The sequence below is a fragment of the Oryctolagus cuniculus genome, chromosome 2 (assembly GCF_051225735.1).
Source record: "Oryctolagus cuniculus isolate XC-2025 breed Fujian yellow rabbit chromosome 2, ASM5122573v1, whole genome shotgun sequence".
Classification (NCBI taxonomy): domain Eukaryota; kingdom Metazoa; phylum Chordata; class Mammalia; order Lagomorpha; family Leporidae; genus Oryctolagus; species Oryctolagus cuniculus.
The window spans coordinates 426,512-439,726 of record NC_142868.1 but is presented as its reverse complement, the minus strand read 5'-3'; the positions used below and the strand labels follow the sequence as shown (position 1 = coordinate 439,726).

Below are 13,215 nucleotides of genomic sequence, written 5' to 3'. Positions count from 1 at the left end.
TCATTCCACACCCTGGCAGCCGCAGCTGTGCTGGTGGCTCCAGGGACCCCATGCTGCTTTCAGAGTTGGGCAGGACAGGGCCGTCGGATGCCAGAGGCTTTTGGGAACTGGATGTCCGGGATTGCCCTCTCGTGACCCAGTAAGGCCATCTCAGGTGGAATGCAATGGGAAGGCTGTTGTTCTGTGTAAGTCAGTGCCTTTTCTCCATCTATTTAGTGTGAGATCTTCACAGCAAACAGCCTTCGGCACAGTTAGGACGTCAGTGCCCCGTAAGTAGACCTGTGCTGCCTAGGGGCTGTGCATACAGGAGCAGCCACGCCCACGCCAGCTCACTAACACCCAGCTCTGTTGCAGCCGCTCCAGCCCGGCCCAGGGGTTGCCTGCTGCTGCCCACGGGCTCATCGGCCCCTGACAGGTGTGTGGGTCTGGGGGTGGCCTAAGGGTGTGAACACCACAGGACCCTCAAGTCCTACCCAGGGACCCTTCCACGTTCCTCCTCATCCCGTTCCCCCCTCCAGACCCATTTCCCACAATGAAGACCTGGCTCCCTTTGGTGCCTATGTCCCCATGAGGCGGGTGTTTAGGCTGGCAAGCCCGACCAGTCCATTCCTATGGCCACAGTGACTGACTCCGGAATGTTATGTGGCCCAGTGTCTCTAGAGCCCCAGCTAAGTTGGGGTTCCAGTGCAGGAGCAGCCAGCAACCCTGCCCACCAGGGAAGGGAGGACGTGGCAGAGGTGTGCACAGTGTGCCTCTCACAGGGTGTCTCGCCTGGCGGCGGCTTAGCTGTGTCCTCCCCAGCATCCCAGGATGTGCGGGTGAGCCTGGGGCAGCCCTGCTTGCAACCCTGCCCACCAGGGAAGGGAGGACGTGGCAGAGGTGTGCACAGTGTGCCTCTCACAGGGTGTCTCGCCTGGCGGCGGCTTAGCTGTGTCCTCCCCAGCATCCCAGGATGTGGGGGGGAGCCTGGGGCAGCCCTGCTTGCAACCCTGCCCACCAGGGAAGGGAGGACGTGGCACAGGTGTGCACAGTGTGCCTCTCACAGGGTGTCTCGCCTGGCGGCGGCTTAGCTGTGTCCTCCCCAGCGTCCCAGGATGTGCGGGGGAGCCTGGGGCAGCCCTGCTTGCTCCTAGGGAAGCACATGTTCACTGCATCCCTGCAGCAGGAAGCCCGGTCACGGACTTGGAGCCTTCAGCTCCTGGCTGGGAGCCTGGACCGAAACCTCAGGCAGGACCTGGGGCCAGTGCCTTTGTTAGGCCCCGGTGTTAGCCAGGTGGGTTTCCCACAGGGAGTTTTGTTGGTGGGTGCAGAACACACACAAGTTCCTCGGCCGTGCAGGAGGTGGTCCTTCAGCACACGTGCAGTCCACGTGGGGAGGGGGCCGGGGCCAGTCCAGCGGCCACTGTGCCTGTCCCATAGGGAGGTTGTGGCAGGAGGCAGTGCTGTAAGACAAGGGCCGAGTCAGTCCCCCCGAGGATCCGGGAGGAGGCAGAACTGTGTCAGAGGGGACTGAGCCTGCTTCTAGCGCAGGAAGGCTGAGCTCATACTCAGAGTGCCAGCTGAGACGGCACAGAGCTGCAGCATTCTCTGCCTGGTCCCAGGACTGGGGCTCTCCTGTGACGTCCCGGCACAAGGATGGCCACCAGGTCCACAAGGTGTTTCCCTGCCAGCTTCTGCTGATGCCCGGGTCAGCGCGTGGGGGCCTTGCTGGTGCCACAGATGTGTGTTGACAGAGCGAGGTGTGCCCCACTCAGGAGGCGTAGCCCAGCGGCTCCAGGCAGGAGTTAGAGCTGAGTGGTAACAGGCAGACGGGGTCTGTGGGAGCAGATGGAGCATGGGAACAGCCCCGGGAAGTGGTCTGGCTCTGCCGGCAGAGGGAGAAGTGTTTGGGAGGGGAAGTGGCAGTAGCTGGGGCTGAAACCAGGAAGTTCTGACAGCGCCACAGGCAGGCGCAGAGGAGGGCGTGACGCAAGTCTCACTTTGTGTTTGCAGGGTGGAGTCCATGGAGGTTGACCTTACCCCTTCTCCAGTGAGAAGAGTAAGTGCTTTTCCATACACGGGTGCTTGCATGATGGGTGCAGCTCCTGGGGGTGGGGAATGGATATGAGCAAGATTCCATCACTGCCTGATGCTGGGCGAGTGCGAGCAGAGGGCTGGGGAGGTGCCTGTGGTGTCCCCGCCTTGGCTACGGTTCTGAGAAGGCGCAGAACGATGCTGTCCCCTGAGGGCATTTCAGGCATGGAAAGCCAAGACACTGTGGCAAAAAATGACCTACATGAAAGATCTCTGTGAGTGAGAGCCCAGTGGAAAGAAGGGGCTATCAAGGAAGGAGGTACCTTTCTCTGAAGGGAGGAGAGAACGTCCACTTTGACTATGGCCCTGTCTAAATAAGGTTGGAGTTTGTGAACTCAAGAGGCTTCCAGAGCCTTGGCAGCTCATGACAAGAGCCTCAGGAGATCACTGACGTCATAAATAAGAGTGCCAATTGTTAAATCAACAACGGGAGTCACTGTGCACTTGCTCCCCATGTAGGTCCTCTGTCCTTAATGAGTTGTACTATGAGAATTAATGGTAAAACTAGTCTTCAAACTGTACTTTATACTTTGTGTGTCTGTGTGGGTGAAAACTGTTGAAATCTTTACTTAGTGTAGAGCTGGTCTTCTGTATATAAAGACAATTAAAAATGAACCTTAATGAAGAATGGAATGGGAGAGTAGGAGGTAGGATGGGAGTGAGGGTGGGAGAGCGGGAATAGGGGGAAGAACCACTATATTCCTAAAAGCCACTATATTCCTAAAAATACATATGAAATTTGTATTCATTAAATAAAAACCTCCTAAGAAAAAAAGAAACAATACTGAAGAAAGAGCCGGTGGCCCCGTCCAGCCCAGGAAAAGGAACTGGGCAGAGATGGAGGCGGAGAAACAGCATAATGCCTTCCATGTTCGAGAGCGCCTGTCCTGGAGGAAGTCTGGTCAACACCCAGGGGCCCCAGCCCAGGCCTGGCACCGGCCCAGTGCTCACAGGCTAGAGAGCACCCAGGATGCCCTGGGCCCTGGGGAGGGGAGTTCAGAGACTGTGGGGATGTGGTGCCTGTTTGTGTAGGCTATTTAATGAATGGTGCATGTGTCCGTGCGAGTTGAATGTGGTGTGTATGTGTGTGTGTGTGTGTCCATGTGAGTTATATAAGGGGTGTGTTTCCATGTTATATAAGGGGTAGTGTGTGTGTGTGTGTGTGTTTCCATGTGAGTTGAGGTGTATGCATGTGTGAGTGTGGTACATGTGTATTAAGGAACGTGTGAGCTGAGTGTGGTGCTTGTGTGTCCGTGTGAGTTATATAAAGGGTAGTATATGTGTGTGTGTGTGTGTCCATGTGAGTTGAGGTGTATGCATGTGTGAGTGTGGTGTGTGTGTGTGTGTGAGTGTGGTACATGTGTATTAAGGAATGTGTGTGTGTGAGTTGAGTGTGGTGCTTGTGTGTGAGTGTGGTGTGTGTGTGAGTTGAGTGTGGTGCGTGTGTGTCCATGTGAGTTGAGTGGTGTGTGTGTGAGTTGAGTGTGGTGCATGTGTGAGAGTTGAGTGTGGTGCATGTGAGTTGAGTGTGGTGTGTATGTGTCCATGTGAGTTGAGTGTGGGGTGTGTGTGTGTGTGTGAGTTGAGTGTTTTGTATGTGTGTGAGTTGAGTGTGGTGCGTGTGTGTGTGTGTGAGTCAAGTGTAGTGTGTGTGTTGAGTGTGGTGCATGTGTGTCCATGTGAGTTGAGTGTGGTGCATGTGTGTGAGTTGAGTGTTTTGTATGTGTGTGAGTTGAGTGTGGTGCGTGTGTGTGTGTGTGAATCAAGTGTAGTGTGTGTGTTGAGTGTGGTGCATGTGTGTCCATGTGAGTTGAGTGTGGTGCATGTGTGTGTGTGTTGAGTGTGGTGCACGTGTGTCCATGTGAGTTGAGTGTGGTGTGTGTGTGTGAGTTGAGTGTGGTGTGTGTGTGTTCGTGAGTTAATGCTCACACCCGTAGTGCACCTGTTTGTGAGCTGTGTCTGCACTTGGTGTTTTTGGCTCAGTCTTGGGTCCCGATGAGGCAGACCCTGCGCTGCAGCTGTGTCAGTGAGGAGCGTGCCCCCTCCCCTCCAGGGGTCCCAGGAACCTGGAGTCTGAGAGGAGAAGGCAGTGACAGCCTCTCCCCCCTCCCTGGGAGGAGAAACCTGAGTTCTGAGCTCCTCCCCCTGCCCAGCCCCACGGTGTGGCAGAGGTGCGGACGCTGGGCTGTCAGACCGGGCCGGGTGATTTCTAGAGCAGGGGGCTTTCGTACCAGGTGGGCACATGGCTTGACGATGAGGTGTCCGGGGCCTGGCCTGGCCCATCCTGCTGCAGGAGGCCAGGTGACGCAGGGCCGGATGGGTACAGAGTGCTGGTGGCTCCTGACCAGGACCCACCCTGGCCTGCTCTCTTCGGCGTGGTCCCCTGTCCTGGGCAGTCGGCCTCTTGGAATCGTTTTTGCTTCTGCTGTTGCTAGATTCTCCCCTAGACAGGGGACTGGGAAACTGACCCAACAAATAAAACATCTGTGAGAAGCTGGGTTAGAGGTGATTTACCTCGCCCAGCCATGCGTGTTTTCTCCTTCAAGTTTTTTTTTTTTTTTTAAGATTTATTTATTTATTTGAAAGTCAAAGTTACACAGATAGAGAAGGAGAGGCAGAGAGAGAGAGAGAGAGAGAGAGAGAGAGAGAGAGAGAGAGAGGGAGGTCTTCCATCCGCTGGTTCACTCCCCAATTGGCCTCAACAGCCAGAGCTCTACCAATCAGGAGCCAGGAGCCTATTCCGGGTCTCCCATGCAGGTGCAGGGGTCTAAGCACGTGGGCCATCTTCCACTGCTTTCCCAGGCCATAGCAGAGAGCTGAATCGGAAGTGGGGCAGCCGGGACTCGAACTGGTGCCCATATGGGATGCTGGCACTGCAGGTGGCAGCTTTACCCGCTACGCCACAGCACCAGCCCCACTCCTTCAAGTTTTAAGTAAAGTGTCGACTGGTTGTGGTTCACAGAGTCCTTATCTGCCCGGCAGTGGTCTCTGGAACAGCAGGAGGTGGGAGTTGGGCTGGAGAGGAGCTGGTCTGAACCCCAGCTTTCCACAGGGGCCTGTAGCTCGAGCCCACCTGTGGTCACTTCCATTGCCACAGTGACCCAACCCCAGCAGGGCGGGGGCACAGGCCAGGGTGCGTGGATGTGCGAGGGCTGCTTGCTCTTGAGCTGTGGGACATGGCTCAGAGGGGAGGGTGCTTCTGGCGAGCTGTGTGCAGTGAGGGCTTGCTGGGGAGAGGGAGCTGTGGAACCAGGCCCAGCTGTCGCGGACAGCAGGGCTGCGGGGTGTGTGAGTATGTGAGTGGACGTATCTGCGTCAGGTGGACGGGGAGAGTTGAGACAAGGTGGGACCTCCAGGGAGCAGCCTTCCTGGCAGCACCAGGCCGTGTGCATCTCAGCAGCTCCAGGAGTCAGCTCGGGAGAGCAGCCGGTCCCTCTGCGGGCAGAGCTGAGGACGGACAGGGCCGGGTCAAGGGCATCACAGGGGTGCCCTGGAGTGAGTGGAGAGGCCTCAGGGACATGGTCCCATGGTGTGCCCTTCCTGGTGAGCCTGCCCGTGGGAGTGGGGGAAGGGCGCTGGGAAGACAGGCCAGTGACGGAGAGGCGAGGCCCGGAGGACTCCAAAAGGGGTGCACAGACTCCCGGGCCACACCGAGCAGTGAGAGGAGTGGCCGTGGCCCGGCCTCGTGACCTGGGAGCAGGACAGCTGCGCTGGTCCATCTGGCACTGAGGAGAGGGTTTCCTCGCGACCCCCCAGGTTCTTAGCCCCTCCGGGGGCCTTTGCCTGTGCGTGTTTGGGCCCAGTGGGATCCTGACCCACCTGCTCTTTCTTGCAGCCTCAGCCCGAGGTGGCAGCCGGCCCCACGCGGATGTCTCTGATTAGCCCACCTCAAGATGGGCGCATGGGTGAGTTCAGCACACGCTAAACCCCCCCCCCCCCCCGACAGCCTGTTCCCGGGAGCGTCCTCCAGCCGGGCCGGGGCAGGAGGCTGCATGGTTACCCAGGGATGCAGCTGGGGTCACAGGTCATGGAGGAAGCAGCCGTGCATTGTGCCCCCCGCCCCGGCTTTAACAAGGTGCTACCAGCTTGGCCGGGCCATTTGCACAGGGAGTGCCCAGCGCCCACTGTCCCTGCTGCCTCTCCTGAAGCCCACAGCTTCCAGCTCTCCCCAGGTGGACGTGACAGGCCGCTGCCTCGGCCCAAGGTACTCAGAGGGCACAGCCCTGGGGGTAGGTGGGAGTACTGGGAACGCCCTGCCTTCCCCCTGCACTCCACACGTCCTCGCTGGCTCGCCCGGCTGTGTTTCTGGAAGGTCCCAAGACGGTGTGAGCCGTTGACAGGCTCAGTGTGTGCTGATGAGTCCCCCCGTCGGGGCTGTTCTCCCCCACGTGTGTCACAGGCAGAGTGTGTTCTCACCGGCTGGGAGGGAAGGGCGATCACAGACTGTAACCCTATGGCATGTGCATGAGCGTTTGGCTGTGCCCGTGCCGAGTCTCTCCTTCTCTGTTCTTTGTCTTTACCCAGCTTTCTTGGTGCTTTGCATTCTTTTCTTTAAAAAAAGAAAGATTTATTTATTTGAGAGGCAGAGTTACAGAGAGAGAGAGAGGGAGAGACAGAGAGGTCTCCATCTGCTGGTTTACTCTCTAAATGGCTGCAACAGCTGGAGCTGGGCAGATCTGAAGCCAGGGGTCAGGAGCTTCTTCCGGGTCTCCCACTCCCTTTGGAGTGGGTTAATCTAGGGGTTAAGATGCTTTCAGCCCACGTGGGAGACCTGCATACAACAGCTCTGGCTCCTGGCACCAGCTTCCTGCTAATGCAGACCCTGGGGGTGCCGCTCAGTCCAGCCCTGGCCTTCCCAGGCATTTGGGGGACAAGCCAGTGAACGGGGCCTATTGTGCATGCGTGTGTGCGTCCTCTGTCTCTCTCTCAAATCAACTTAAATTCTAAACTCCCATAGCTGCCTTAGCCACCCCCCAAAATAACAAGGTCACGCTCCGCACAGTACTGGGGTTCAGTGTCCGCCAGGGTCACAGTCTCTGCACCCACCATGCAGAGCCTGCGTGTGCACGAGCCACGTCTATGTCGTCCCCCAGTCGCCTTCAGACGGCACTAGCCCCGCACACTCTGCCTCTCGTCCTTGGGAGTTGTCATGAACATTGACCTTGGGTTCCCAGGTGTGACCCGCAGCCAGCTTGGCAGCCAGAACTCACGGGCAGAGACGCACTGTGCTCGGTGTGGCTCCCACGTGGGCACCAGTCGTCACCCCCAACACTCACGTGTCACCCCCAGTGCTCCTGTGACGTGAGTTGAGTGGCAGCCTCAGAGTGGGTTTTGTGTTTTCTTTTTCTTTCTCTCTCTCTCTCTCTCTTTTTTTTTTTTTTTTTTGACAGGCAGAGTGGACAGTGAGAGAGAGAGACAGAGAGAAAGGTCTTCCTTTGCCGTTGGTTCACCCCTCAATGGCCACTGCGGCCGGCGCACTGTGCTGATCTGAAGGCAGGAGCCAGGTGCTTCTCCTGGTCTCCCATGGGGTGCAGGGCCCAAGCACTTGGGCCATCCTCCACTGCACTCCCTGGCCACAGCAGAGAGCTGGCCTGGAAGAGGGGCAACCGGGACAGAACCGGCACCCCGACCGGGACTAGAACCCGGGGTGCCGGCGCTGCAGGCGGAGGATTAGCCTAGTGAGCCGCGGTGCTGGCCAGGTTTTGTGTTTTCACAATTCCTTCTGCATGAGGAGCTCTCCATGCTCCCCAGTGTGGATTCACGCATTCAGCATGCGTGACGGGGGACTAAGGATTTCTGTTTTGTTCAGTGGGCTCTGTTCTCCGCTCAGGTTGTCCCAGATGTGGTCCTGGGTGACGTGCTTTTAAAAGCGTCATCCGGGAGTTCTGTACACAGGGGGTTAGCATTTTAAGATGAGGACAGAGATACTCGCCGAGTCACAGAAGCAGAGCAGCCCCACCCACAAGAGATGCCGCGGGGGACCATGCGGCCGCCACGCCCCCCGGCCTCGCTGGGAGCGGCCAGTGTGCAGGCCACAGAGCACGGCTGCTTGCCCTGTCCTCCTCTCTGCGTCACAACCGGCTACAGCCCTGTCTGCTCAGGCTGTAAGTTGAGGCGAGCAGGAGGGGCAGAGTGTCGCCTCCACTGGAGAGGCTTGCTCTGAGCAGTCGCAGCAGCTGCTCTCCTAAACCTCAGCTGAGAAAACGCACTGAACACTCAGGCTGATGGACAGGCGTGTGGCTACCCGTGACACCCACACCCCACATTGGAGCCTTGGGGCCGGAGTCCTGGCTGCTCTGCTCACTCCCCGCTCCCTGTTCAGGGTCTGGGAAGCAGCAGAAATGGCCAAGCACTTGGGCCCCTGCACCCACTCAAGAGACCTGGCTGGAGTTCTAGGCTCCTGCTGCTGCCTGGCCCCACTCTAGCCTTTGAAGCCATGTTGAGTGTGTCTCTCCCCCCACTCTGTCACTCTGCCTTTCAAATAAATAAGTCTTTATAGATAAGGCCTCTGGAGGTACCCAAGTTAAGGGGGCCATGAGGGTGTCCTCCCAAGAGGAGACTTGCGGGGATGCTTTGCTGGCTTCTGTGTCGTGCCCAGTGACCTTCTCCACAGGTGCTCACTGTCAGGCCACACGCAGCTGCATGGCCCATGCACGGTGGGCTCCCTCTCCCTCCAGGCAGTCTCCCGGGTTGGTAGCCTTTGGGGAAGGAGCTGCTCTGTATCCCAGACCACAAAACAGACCCCGTGGAAAATCTGGTCTGTGCTGCTGCTCTTCAGAACGGTGTCCTCTTGGGACTTGACCCTGCTGTCCGTGGGGCTCAACCTTTGGGGCTGGAGAGCCCTGGGGCACGCTTGGCCTTCAGGCTGCTGCCACCCACATGGGCCTCAGTGACCTCACCCTGCTGTTGGCGGGTCTCACCAAGCTCGAAAGGAGAGCCTGAGAAGCCGCCAGCCGACTCTCCCGGCCCTGCCACCGCTGCCACTTGTGGGTCTGTGCATTCAGATGTGCCTTGGTTTTGTTTTAAGATTTATTAAAGAGACAGGAGAAGACAGAGAGAGAGAGATCTTCATCTGCTGCTTCACTCCCCAAATGGCCAGAACAGCCAGACCTGGGCCAGGCCGAAGCCAGGAGCCAGGAGCTCCATCTGGGTCTCCCACATGGGTACAGGGGCCCAAGCACGTGGGCCATCTTCCACTGCTTTCTCAGGTGCATTAGCAGGGAGCTGGATCAGAAGTGGAGCAGCTGGGACTTGCTAGTGCTTGTATGGGACACCGTTGTCACAGGCGGCTGCTAACCTGCTGGGCCACAGCACCTGCCACAAGAGAGGACGCTTTCCCCCATGCTTCCCCTGTGGTGGCGGCTAGCTGGGTGGGTGCCAGCTCAGGGCAGAGGGCAGGGGGTCTGTGGAGAGGCAGGTGTGCAGGCCAGTCCTTTGGGATTCTGTGTGTGTACCCCACACCGGTCCTGGGTGATGAGGCAGAGAGTGCTGCCCCCCGAAGCCTGAGACGGGTGCAGGTGCAGCTTGGGGTCAGGATGTGGCAGGCACTGGTTCCCCTCAGAGGCCAGCTCACGGATACCTTGTCTGGGGACAAGCTCTCCCCGGCGGGCAGGACCAGCAAGGCCCTCGCACAACAGAGTCAGCCAGGATCAATGCAGCCTGGGAGCAGGCGCCTGACCCCTCTGCAGTGTCTTCAGAGGGTCCTTGCAGGCTCAGGGCCACACGAGGCTCTGCCCACACCCCACACCAGCCCAGGGCTGGGGAAATGCCATCGGAGTCCCACGTGGAGGGAGCTGGAATGGCTTGTCCCGCCCTCCCAGCGTCCAGGGAAGACGTGCTCCAAGTACAGCGCCTGCCCAGGGCCGCAGGAGGTGGCCACAGCTCCAGCACCCTGTGGGGCCGGAACTCAGCACACTGACCCTTCCAGGTGTCCTCTGAGTGGCGGCGATGCATGTGGACACTGCTGTGCTCCCTGGGCTGTGGGGGTAGGGGAGTGGACCGGTGGGTCAGGGTCCCGCCTGTCACTGGCCTCAGCGGGGGAGTGGACCCAGCAGGTACACTAGGTCGTCCTTAGCACCACAAAGGGTTAATGCAAAGGATGGGTTTGTGCCCCACAGGCAGCGTCTCCTACCGGGGCCTTCAGCATCTTGGCCTGACACCACATCAGACACACCTGTCGAAGGCACTCAGGTAATGCCCTGTGTTCTCCTTTAAGGAAAGGCAGGGGCGGGGGTGGCCTGAAATGCCCGTGTCCCATGTGGGCCCTGATCTGCTTCTGATCCAGCTCCCTGCTGGTGGCCTGGGAAGGGCAGTGCAGCAGTTGGGGTGTGTGTGGCCTGAGTGTTTGGGCCGCTGCCACCCATGTGAGAGACCAGAAAGGACTTCAGCCCAGCCCAGCCCTGGCTGCTGCAGCCATCTGGGGAGCAGGCCAGTGGATGGAGAATCAGTCAGTCAATCTCTCGCTCTCTGACTCAAATAGATAAATTATTCTTAGAAAAGAAGAAAAAAAGAAAATGCCAAGTTCAGCCACACTGCAATTTCACATCACAGCCAGCCTTTAAAAACAATTATTGGAAAGAGTCTCAGAGAGCTGTTGGCACCTGCTGCTTCCCTCCCCAAATGGCCGCAACAACCAGGTGGGCCAGGCCAGAGCCAGGAGCCAGGGGCTCCGTGCAGGTCTCCCACATGGGTGCAGGGGCCCAAAGACTGAGGCCCCTGTCTGCTGCCCAAGGTGCATTAGCAGGGAGCCGGGTCAGAAGCAGGGCTGCCGGGACTCCCGCCCTGGCACTCCACACCCCCATGCCACAGCCCCTGCCCAGCACAGCCTCGGTACACACCAGCTCATGGTGAACTGACACCAGAAGCTGCCAGTGTGCGAGTGGGGGTCGCTTCCTCATCCTACTTTGAGGTGTTTAGGTGAGTCCATGTAAACCATTGCATTTTGTTTCTGACTGAAAGTCTGCGAACTCCGGGAGGACCTTCCTTGGCTCTGTGGCATCTAGGCACAGGAGCAGGTTTCTGTGGCGCTGCCGCTGGGCTTGGCGTGGCGCAGAGGAGGCAGGCGGTGGCGCCTCACTAGGCAGGCGTGGCCCAGCCTCGGCAGCCCTCGCTCGCTGCTCCCCGCTGACCGCTGACCGCTGACCGCTACGCACAGTCAGCAGAGCTCCTCGGCTTTCTGCAGAGCGGACGGCAGACTCTGCCCCCATGAGCTTCTGCCTGGAGCCAGGCGTGGCCACCCACCCCGCTCACCCAGCCCCTGCCCATCCTGACCACCTGCCATGGCCAGGAGCCTTTTCTGGGCCCCCGGTGGGGACAGCCCCGCTCCCTTCGCTGCCCTCTCTGGCCCCAGGCACCCTCTGTCCCCTCTGCCAACCGCATGGACCCACACTGGGAGCCTGCGGCTGGGTCTCGGCAAGGCAGAGTGAGTGGCGTGTGCAGGGCTGGGAGCCTGGGGTTGTGCAGTCAGGTACGTGGACCTGAGCTGAGATGGCTGGCATGGGGGGTACGGGGGGAGGGCCGTGCGGAGGCAGGAACACAGAAGCCTGGGCACAAACCCGCACCTTGCTCCCTGAGGGCAGTGCAGTCCCTGCAGTGTCAGCCTCCCTAGGTAGCTCCAAGCCCTGCTCCAGGGCAGTAGGGGTGGGTGGGGCAGGGGCAGGGGCAGGGGCAGGGGCAGCGTGGGGAGCAGCGCATCCAGCATCAGCCAGGCCACTGCAGGGCAGAAAATAGACTGGTTTACTGAGGGGCGACACAGTCCTCGAGGAAGGCCACCAGAGGAACGCTCACTTGGAGGCTGAAGCTGCCGGGTGTTTGCCTGAGCTTCCTTTAGACCCCTTAAGCACATGCACTTGAAAGTGTTTTTGCACCAGGATAAACCTAGCTTTACTTCCTTTCTACCAGCCCTTGAAGTCCCCTGGTGCAGTGGTCCCTCGTGCGGTGACCCCGATGCTGTGGTCCCTGGTGCAGTAGACAAGTTAGCCAGCTGGTGAGCCATGGCCCTGGGTGAGCCTACGCCTGGTGGCTTTGTTGCCTGTGGGGGTTGGTGAGGCCACCACACAGCCTCCAGGCCCTTCCTGGTGCCAAGGACAAGGTAGACCAGCTATGGTTGGAGCAAGGAGCCCTTGGGGTCAGAGGAAGCCAAGCAGCAGGTCCCGGACACAGGGTCAAAAGGTCAGCAGAGACCCTGGACGCCCCCACTATTCCCCCTCAGCTGCTGCTCAGCGCTGACCCTGGGGAGAGGTGCAGGTGGAAGTCGTGGCTTGGTCAGCTCCACACGGAGGCAGGATCCAGCGGGCAGTGCTGACCGGAACAGGCGGCGCCCTCCTGGGGTCCTGCTAGCCCCAGTTCCAGGCTGGGGTCGGGCAGCGCTGGGCACACAGCTGCTGCTCGCGCTGGCCCTGGGCACTGGGAATGTGCCTCTGACTGGACAGGCCCGCAGACCCCACGGGCAGTGTGTGAGCTGTGGGGCCTCTGACTTCATGTTGTTGCGCCCCAGGATCCCACCGTTGCAGATCCCCCACAAGGGACCCACACAGACCCCAGCAGCCCAGGCAGCGGGCAGAGCAACGAGAGGAGGCTCCCCTGGCCTCGGTGGCTCCCAGGCGGCAGCGCCCAGGCCGCCCATCAGCATCTCCGGCCTGCTGCATAGGCCGTGCCCAGGCAAGTGTCCAAGGCCCGGCGTGCGTCCAGTGTCTATACTCGTCTAAGCTAATGGACTCCCCCCAGCGTATGCTTTTAATTTGGCGTTTGTGTTCTCACCGTCCTCCCAGTGTGAAATTCTGGAGCCTTCTGGAAGACAGAGCTAACACCCCCACGCTTCCCGCAGGGTCTGCTCACCACAGGGGAGTCACACAGAGAAGATGAGCGGGGCCCATGGCCCCCACCAGCCCCAGCAGGTGTACCCTGGATGGTTTCTTCCTCCAGGTGCCACTAAGTCATGTGACCGCATAGTTACTTCTCGGGTTACCTGGGGCAGCACAAACGTGATATGCTTGAAACCGCTCTTCTTACTGCCTTACAATGAGTGCCCACACGGGGCCGGCGCTGTGGCCTGCAGCACCTGCATCCCAGTGGGCGCCGGTTCGAGTCCCGGCTGCTCCTCTTCCAATCCAGCTCTCTACTGTGGCCTGGGAAAGCGGTAGA

General features: G+C 59.4%; 1 protein-coding gene across 13 annotated transcripts in view; it reads left to right on the top strand.

Moving 5' to 3' along the window:
- Positions 1–12,938, top strand: part of RNF212 (ring finger protein 212) — a 28,209-nt gene extending 15,271 nt beyond the window's left edge. The window contains exons 6-13 of one of the 13 annotated variants that reach the window (XM_089326871.1): positions 217–269; positions 355–415; positions 1,993–2,038; positions 5,909–5,978; positions 6,181–6,277; positions 10,191–10,263; positions 12,569–12,732; positions 12,899–12,938. In XM_089326871.1, the coding sequence (XP_089182997.1) occupies positions 217–269; positions 355–415; positions 1,993–2,038; positions 5,909–5,978; positions 6,181–6,277; positions 10,191–10,263; positions 12,569–12,721 (553 nt within the window). In that variant the 3' untranslated portion in view covers positions 12,722–12,732; positions 12,899–12,938. Of the gene's footprint in view, positions 1–216; positions 270–354; positions 416–1,992; positions 2,039–5,908; positions 5,979–6,148; positions 6,278–10,190; positions 10,266–10,804; positions 10,990–12,568 lie in introns of those variants that run through there. The other 12 variants (XM_089326872.1, XR_011386166.2, XM_089326874.1 and 9 more) reach the window with 12 other exon arrangements.
- Positions 12,939–13,215: the final 277 nt, after the last annotated feature.